Genomic DNA, 9,043 nt, shown 5'->3' with positions numbered 1-9,043 from the left:
ATGTGTCTGGTTGTGATTTCCCTGGATGCAGGATCAGATCACCTCGAAGGTACTGTTGTGAGGTCTAGGATTTTTAATAGCTATTGGACAGGTATATATGTCTTTGCCCTTTAGCTTTTGAAGGAAAGCGATGTGTACTGGCCGGAAGTTTCCCATATCTTCTACTATATATCTCCAATCTCAGTGGTTTTCCTTTTATATATTGTGATCATAAACATTTTAAAACATTTTGTTATAAATTTCTGCAACTTAATGATGATAATGTAATCACATATATATATATATATATATAGACGATTAGTTATGTGAAGAGTTTTTCTTTGTTATTATTATGATTCACATGAGAAAAATGAGTGACAGAAGAAGTAAATTATACAGCTAAAACCTAAAAAGGAAAGAACGAAACCGGATCATAAATCTTCAGATGAAAGAAGAATATGGCATTGTGATGTCATAATATTACATGCAAAAGGAAAAAAATAAAAATAAAAGCGACATTAGCTGTTTTTGCGCACGTTAATGTCAGGCACCGGCAGTGGATATCCCAGCACCTGAATCTTGGTATTCAGACGAAATCTCAATCACTGCACTGGACTAGCTAGTTTGATGTGGTGGTTCAGTACGGAGAAATAATAGTACTTGGCCGGATGGGAATCATTAATGAATTTGCAGAAAATAAAAAAGAAGATAAATATATATATATATATATATATATAATAGCCATGGGAAAATATTAGTATTGTTAATATAGGTAGGAAATAAGTCGAGAAAAAAAAAAAAAAAAAAGGTGGGAAAGAAAGGAGGCACCAGCCTTCTATCATTATTTTATGGATATCTGGATGTCCGCAAGACTTTGTCTGGAATATCTTGTTCACTGGCCTACATTGGCTCATAGTTTTAGTAGTGTCATTTGTTCTTATTATGCAAATTTGTGGCCCCCACTCCCTTCTTTGATCTTCCTCCCAAGGTCCAGTGCAACAAAAATATAATAATACAACACCATATAACAGCTCTCTCTCTCTCTCTCTCTCTCTCTCTCTCTCAAAATATTCGACACACAAGAACATAGCTAGTCCATCTTTTTTTTTACTTGCTTCCCTTCTTCACAGCCTGTCAAGTCTGAATTATTAACACCGATCGAGGTTATTGGCTTATTTTTTTTTTTTTTAGAGGGAGGATTGCTTTGTGTTCTCTCTAAGTAAAGTGAGAGATTGCAGGTTTTGGCCTGCCAAGGGATTTGCTGGGAAAGAGGTGTCAAGGAGTCTTTTTGCCGACATCACCACAGTTATACTGCTTAGATTGCTCCGTCCATGTTTCGAAGAATGATTCATGGGTTCTGATGACTAAATAATTGGCTAGTTATGCTTTTTATTCTAGTTTAATATTAAGCAAAGCCAGCATATGGGTGAAAGCAGTGGCATGAGGGAGGAAGATGCTCAATGAGATTCGGAGGAGAGAATCACGATCAGGCCATTTTATGTCACAGGTAACGTGACTTTATAAGATGTCTTTTCACAAGTTTGTTGATGACTCTTCATGCAAGTTCTTGTTTGTTTTCATGTAATAAGTAATGTAGGTGATAGCAGCAACTTTTCATTTTTTTTTTAAATACTGCTCCTTCAATCTTTCCGCTCGAGGGGGGGTTGGGTGGGGACTGTTATGGTGTTATTTGTGCTGTATGCACAGAGATATGTCAACAAGCTTGAAAGTCAAAAGGATCTTCCAATTAAATAGTTAACAGTACACAAATTGATGTAAGGCTGAATTGATGGTTCTCAAACAGTAAATTTGCTGCAAAAACTGAATCCGTGGCTCTTTCTATCTCATATTCTCTTTTACTATTTAGTAATTAATTAATTTTGCTTTCTCTAAGTTCTTAATCTTGAGCATCATCGGAATATACTTTGGGCTATTGTGTGATTTCATCATGTGGATAGCAAAAAGGCCACTGGAAGAAACAGGAGGAAGTGGACACTTTCTGAGAGCAATTTTCCTGGGATGAAGATCACTGTTGTTCTAGCCACTGATGGTGGCACCAAAGAAAGAGTGAGGGAAGAAGAAAGACCCACTTCCCATTATTGGTCTCAATATTGCCCACATCGTATCTTCTTTTTCATCCTTCTTCATTGTCTGTCTACTGTTGGAATATGCTTTCAGAGCTGCCTATGCAGTTTTGAATAATTCCTTCTGTTCACCTTTTATCTAGTACCACCAAAGACCTCTGTTTCCACAATTTCCTCTATGTAGCAAAATAGTCTGTGGCATCAAAAAGGGATTTGGTATAATTGAAGGACAATCTTCTGCAATTAAAGGCAAGTATGAGTGATTTTGGTTTTTTTTTTTTTTTTTTTTTTGGGGTTGGGGTGTGGATGAGTTCCACTAGCTCGAAGTGTTTATCAACTGTTTATAGCAATCATATATGATTTTGACAAGGTTGGAGATAACGTGATCAGATCTTTCCATTAGTTCTTGGTGCCTGAATTTCGCATCAGACACTGACTTAGTCAACCAAACTCTGTCTCCACCTTCATGTAGTGGCTTCCTATAAATCACAACCACCCCACTGAAACGCAAAAAGATAAGAAAGAGGGAGAAATATGGATAAATCTTCTTGTTCTCTGCTCGTTTCAGAATGTCTCAATATCTTCAGAATTTTTTTTATTAAAATTTGGTAATTATTGCGAACTGTTATCAATAGTATACCAGCCAAAAATCCGGGTGGTGTCTCAAGATGTATGTTGAAATATGTTATAATTGGAAACAAATTGACAGTTTTATTATTTCAGGCATGGGGACTAAAATTGGATACGCCATCGATCTCTTAGCAGCCTCACCAAACAGCAAAAGCTTTGCTGTGCTTTGTGTGGATGACTGGGAGCATTTGCAGATTAGGGGAATAAAGGGGAATTGCTCTAGGACTGGTGTGGACAACTTTGGGGACTCCATGGAGAAGAAGCTTGAAAATCACAGCATAGAATCCATCAAAAGGACAATGCAGATGCATGAAGATGTCTTCAAACACCAGGTACCATGAATCCTTAGTTACTGATCCTTCTCTTTTTTCTTTTCTGCAAATTTTGTAATGATCTGTTCAACATTAACTGGTACAGTTATAGGGCCATGGGCTTTTACCAAGCTTTTTTGGTGTCAAATATTTATATTTCTTCCCTGAAATGAAAAATAAAGGCTCCCTTTCAGGCTTTTCACATATATTCTACCTATTTTGGTGAACTCGCTGTGCCAGGAAGGAGTTAGTTGTGCTGGCACATCTGATTCATTAGCATAATGCAAAATACTTACAATCATTGCATTTACTGCCATCACAATCAACACTTTTAGACTTTAGTCCTTTTATCTGGTGGCATCAATAGCTATATTAAACATAACTCTTGTTTCATGCTATAACAACCAGAGCCACACTATTGGCTTTGTCCATCATTTCCAAGAGCCCCACCAACCACCTCTTAATAAAATATGAGATCACATTCCCTTAATTAACTATTTTCATACACTATTGACTTGTCTCCTTAAAAGTTCTGAACCTTTCAAACATCCTATGAGTTTGCTATTTATCAATTGAACACAGTAATTACAGGAACTTTTTGTTGATGGAAGTTAGCAATGTAATAACAGATTGAAAGTTGCAGGTACGGGAACTCCACAGGCTCTACAGTGTGCAAAAGATGCTAATGGAGGAGCTGAAAAAAGAACTCAAACAAAACATATTTTGTGGTTCCATGACTAACTCAGATATAAACCGCTCTCCCTTCATTAACTCCAGCCATCCACCAACAACTCAAACCACTGGTGGATTTAATCTCAATCTTCAAAGCTTGAGAGACGATCCAAACTCAAGGGAGAGAAGTGGCAGTTGCTCTGGAGACACCATGAGAATGCCAAGGGGTTTTGATCTTGAAAGGCCTGCTGGGGAAGACATCTCAACGGGAGTCAGCACCGCCTTTGACGAAGACCAAGCAGGGCTAAGCTCCCACGGGTCCACCAGAATTCATAAGATGAGCATCGATGGGTCTGCTGAAGATAGCCAAGTGGAGCTGACATTAAGCATTGGTGGTAGCTTGAGCAAGAAGGCATTGAAATCCTCCCAAACTGAATTAGGATTCTGCGAGTCCTCCCAAATGGGAAGCAAGGAGCTTGATTCATCTGCCTCTTTCAAATCTGATCGAGGAGAGGACTGCAGTGACCCCACCACCCCCATGAGCAGTTCCAGTGCGATTTTAGATCAGGAAAGAAACCGGCCACATTGGCTTTTCCAAGATCTAAAGCTTAAATAGGACTTTGGACTTGAACTTGTTGATGGTTATCCTTTCAACTCTACGTGGACCACTGGATTTACACAGTTTGTGCATTAAGATTCCTGAATTATCTGCCACCTTACCCTGATAAATGCATAATTAACACCTATTTCTGAGGTGTGTACATTGTTGTAAATAGGTGAACTACCAAGCTAATCACCTTACTTGTCCTGTTTATTAGTTTAGTGGGGTGTTTAAGCTTTGAATCTTGGAAAAGCCAATGTGGAAGCAAAACAACTCTGTGATTGCATGGGCAGAAGGGAACTGAATGAAAGAATGATATGAACAATATGGTATATATGAGGAAATTTCCGCCTCAAAGAGCACCAAAACAGTAGGGAGTTATCAAACTGCAGAGTCTAACATGTACAAGATTTCAGATCAAGAAGCATCAAACTTTTGATCGGACAATCGACAAGAAGCCAAATGGGGAATAGAGATTAGTTAAAATTAAAGTCGTTCAATCAAGGAAATCTGATGGGATTTCCTTGATCAAGAAATTTGTTGCCAAACTATTTAAAACAGTGTTTTTTCGGGACTTGGGGTACGATCTCTCAGGCGATTCCTTGTCTCTATCCCCTCTCCACCATGACAAATTGCAAACTGTAGAACTTGAATGTACGAGCTTATCTGCCACCTATTTAATGTGCTTCTGACTTTGCTTTCAAGGACAAGCTACAGAAGGCAATTCATGCATACTTCTAATGAACTCACTGCGAGTGTTGACACTATGAAGACTAATTTCAGAGATATTTTTTACTTCTTCGGCCAATATGAGTGATACAATAGTACGCAGTATCACTTCCCTCGAGATTCTAATTATCTGCAACAACATGGATAAATCTGGAAGGGTTTTTTTTTTTTTTTTGGTTTTCTCAGAGAGAACAGAACACCGTTGTGGGTTAACGAGACCAAATGAGTTCGGTTGTCGGGTTTGCAGCCACCGAGTCCTGGGCCTTCTGTTATAGGGCTTCATTATGAGTTCAGATAGGGCCTTGTGTTCTGCGGCTACTTGTTGGGTTTCAAGATTGGGACCCGTAATATGTTGAATTCAGACGAAAGTAGGCAAAATTCATCGATCCCAAAATTGATTTATGCATTCGGTAACGTATTGGGTAGTAACTAATTTTGTTTTTGGATACATATTTCTAGATAATCTCATTAGATATTTTGTTTTTATTGACGACAGAAATGATCCACCTTGAACACTGCTATATTCTGATTCCTTTTAACATAAAACATATTTGATTAGGAAAAAAAAACTATTAACCACCGTCATTAATGTAATTTTTGAAGATGGTATACTTTCATGTCCTCAAAATTATCAAATCGACATATTTTACATTCCAACTATAAAAAGTCTTTTTTAGATCGTTTTCCAGTTTTGACACTTAACATGGATAAAAAATAGGCGACATGACACAATCTTTAACTATGTATGCAATGTTAATGATAATGCAAATGTCTGTTATCTTGTCCTAGGTTGCCTCCTTTCAAATTAGAGAAAGGTTATTAAATATTTTTTTTTGTTATCATCCTTCTACAATCTTCTTCCATCTTTCATCTTGTAATGAAGCATTAAGGCCGGTTTGGATACACAGATAAAACACAAACCATCTCATCTGAGTTATATGGTTTGTTTTATTTGTGTATCCAAACGCCTAAATGTAAAGTTTTTAACTCATGTATATCTCTATATTGTACATTGATTTCAGACAAACTTTTTATCCTTCTCCGGCCAATTATAAATTGTTGGAAAAGTCAAAGTAATCCTACGGTCAACTTTATCAAATTCCCAACTTTATCTTACGCCTCTCCTACCCATGCCAATGTTTTATTTATTTTTAATATATTTTGGTAAGACTCACCACTTTATCGAACCTCTAAAAATTTAAAATCATCTCATATTTCTATTTAAATATATACTTTTTTACAAATCATCTTATCTTATGATTTCATTTTAATTAAAAAATCTCATTACTATTCAAAATATTTCATTTCATCTCATCTGAACTGTATAACCAAACCTAAATTATTAAAAACTATTTGTTATTCGTTACTTATCATTGGATGATAAATGAGGAAATGGTGATTCATGCTTGCTTGCTAACATCTTTCCAGTTGTATTTATTCTAATCTAATGAAAGGAGCCATATATGACAGACTATGTACAGCTAAAATCAGTCTCCGGTATCCCTTACGAGTTCTTTCTGCAATAAAAACTTCCATCTTTTGTACGTCACCTCGGAATATATCTTAAAGAAATTAAGCTTTCCAGCATTCTTTCAAATGCCCCATGCCATCCTCATCAACTTTACACGCCTTTCGCTGGCGAATTAATGCTTATTATCTACGAAATGGAGTTGCATGTTCTACGAAATGCTCATTTTCACGACGTTGTCCCTGGATTGGACTAATCATTATTACACTCTTTTAAGTTACAATCATAATAAGTTCGTAAAGATTGAAATATCTGAGATGCACTTTACACGTACATGGAGATGGTCATACGTACCCTCCCAAATCACAAAGTTTGAAGAAATTAATTTAAGTAAAACCAGGATATGAACAGAAAATAAAGCTGCGAGAAAGAAGGAAAAGTTCTACGTACTGTCTTCTTTTAGTTCACCCTCGTGCAATCTTTTCTAATCTCACCTTGATTTCCAGTCTTGACCCCTACACTTCCCAGTTTTGTAATGGCGCTCACAAAGGCCCGTCTAAAAGCATCGTTGTTTGATGCAAATAAGTTGACGGTGGGCTTTGATCTTGCATCTGTAAACAATACCTGATCAGAGGTAAAGAGACCCTTTCCTTGCTGAAGGTTTCTGTAGTAGGCGTTGTCGAATGATCGAGGCGTGGTTGGGTCCATGTTAATGGCGTTTCTGGGGTCGACCCTTAATGAACACATCTGTCTTAGCTGTAAAGCATAGGTTAAATTTAGTGTTGGGTCAATCCGGTTTTGAAGGCTGAATCTGTGTATCCTTTTGGAGAACCGGCTGCAATGGGAGGACCCAATTGTGTGCGCACCTAAGATCAGATACATTAAACCTCGGTAGCTTCGTGGGATTAGAAAAAAATCTATTTGTAAGTTTGCGACATCAGATATTATTAGAAAGCATTTGTACTTCAACTTTCTTTTTAATAATTATAACGAACCTCACAATAAGCGATGTGTTTACACATATTGTAAATAGAACAACCCGTCCTATTATTTATACACACCACATTCTAACAATTTAAGAACAATGCGTACCTGATAATGCAATCACATCGGTCTGGTTGAGACCATGTAGGCCAAACATGGAATTGAGCTGATCCAAAGTAAAATCAGGATGAGGGAGATGCTTTTGAACACTGGCAATTGTAGATATCCTCCCATCACGTCTCCCCAATTCGACGGTATAAGTTGGTCCCCCTGCCTGTGTATTACATGTCATGCATTAACTAAAGCATATATGATTGTAGGGGTTTAAAAAGTACTCTGTAAATTATTTCAAGTTTTTGGAAACAAGTAAACTGTATAGCCACTTTCCATCAAAATTAATTCTCCTGAAAATGACAAGATTGAAAAAGAGAAGACAACGGTTAATTTATGTACATGATGGGGGGGGAGCTCGTATACCAATACTACCACATCTCTAGTGGCAAGAGCTAAAAGATCAGCACAGGAAACCTTGTTTCTGCACTGAGGATCATTATCAACAGCTGCCTTGGCTTTGATCACAGTGTCAAATCCATCACCAGCAAGAGAAATGTCATCAGGGTGATCCTTCTCTGCTCTATTATTTGGCGAGGCAAGCAACACTGATGCATCACAACCCTATGCATGCCAGAAGAAGCCAATCTCTCAATTAGTTACTGCATGTTTTCAACCAAAACGTTCATGAAAAACAAGAAAAAAATATCTTTTCGATCAGGTTAGGCTACAAACCCGGACAAAACAGTCGTGGAAAAAGAGCCGAAGAGTAGCCGGAGCAGTCACAAAGGTCTGCTGGAACTTCTTCGTGACAGCTGAGCGGACTAAAGATTCAACATTGGGGCATGTGTTTCTGTAGAAATCGCTGCGAAGTTGAGCTGAAGCAGGAGTTATAAGGAGGAGAGGAAGAAGTACTAAAGATGACAAGAGAATGAGGCTGCGAGGAGTTTCCATGATCTTTTGTTGTCGTCCTTTTGCATGCTACGACGTGGAATTGAATTGTTATTTATACGTGAAATTTGAAAGATACAGGATTGGAAGTGAACCAAAATTCTCCCCCAGCCCCCCAAAATAGAAAAAAGTGAATGACAGAGGTGGTTGAGATAAAGAAATAAGAATCTACAAGAACACTCTGGCCTTGGTGTATAATTTTTGTTTTTTAATCGAGGAAGCTAGTTTCAAATGTACACCTCAAATTATCATTTTTTTTTTCAAATTGTAATTACACAAATTACCAAAATCTTCGATTTAAACCTCAAACTATCACATTTGAAATACTCTTAAGTTACAACTCTTTTACAAACTATTTTGATTCTTGAAACCCATTTTACAACCAACCAATTTATCGTACCAGTTCATTAAAAATAATTTTAATTTTATAGAATTACCATTCGTTTGAGATAGAATTATAAAAAAGTTGTAAATTTATTATTTTCCTTTTGTAACAATTCTAGGCAATATCTAATTTCTTTTGTTTTAGATTGAATGATAAAATTGTTTAAATCTTTACATAATTGATGATTTAACGTGATTT

At 37.0% G+C, this 9,043-nt stretch overlaps 2 protein-coding genes across 2 annotated transcripts; one reads left to right on the top strand and one right to left on the bottom strand.

The window, feature by feature from the left end:
* The first annotated feature begins 1,049 nt into the window (after positions 1 to 1,049).
* LOC109005122 lies at positions 1,050 to 4,515 on the top strand. The gene is made up of 3 exons (XM_035693046.1): positions 1,050 to 1,486; positions 2,787 to 3,025; positions 3,648 to 4,515. The coding sequence occupies exons 2-3, from the start codon at positions 2,789 to 2,791 to the stop codon at positions 4,290 to 4,292; spliced, it is 882 nt and encodes a 293-aa protein (XP_035548939.1). The 5' UTR covers positions 1,050 to 1,486; positions 2,787 to 2,788; the 3' UTR covers positions 4,293 to 4,515.
* A 2,418-nt stretch (positions 4,516 to 6,933) lies between these two features.
* LOC109005121 (peroxidase 16-like) lies at positions 6,934 to 8,463 on the bottom strand. Its single transcript, XM_018983915.2, has 4 exons — positions 8,245 to 8,463; positions 7,936 to 8,133; positions 7,567 to 7,732; positions 6,934 to 7,340 (listed from the first exon to the last, which is right to left on the bottom strand). Exons 1-4 carry the CDS (start codon positions 8,461 to 8,463, stop codon positions 6,934 to 6,936), a joined length of 990 nt encoding a protein of 329 aa, XP_018839460.2.
* Between the last annotated feature and the right edge of the window lie 580 nt (positions 8,464 to 9,043).

This window comes from Juglans regia, chromosome 8, assembly GCF_001411555.2.
Source record: "Juglans regia cultivar Chandler chromosome 8, Walnut 2.0, whole genome shotgun sequence".
In the NCBI taxonomy this organism is placed as follows: Eukaryota; Viridiplantae; Streptophyta; class Magnoliopsida; order Fagales; family Juglandaceae; genus Juglans; species Juglans regia.
This window is presented reverse-complemented; position numbering and strand designations above follow the sequence as displayed.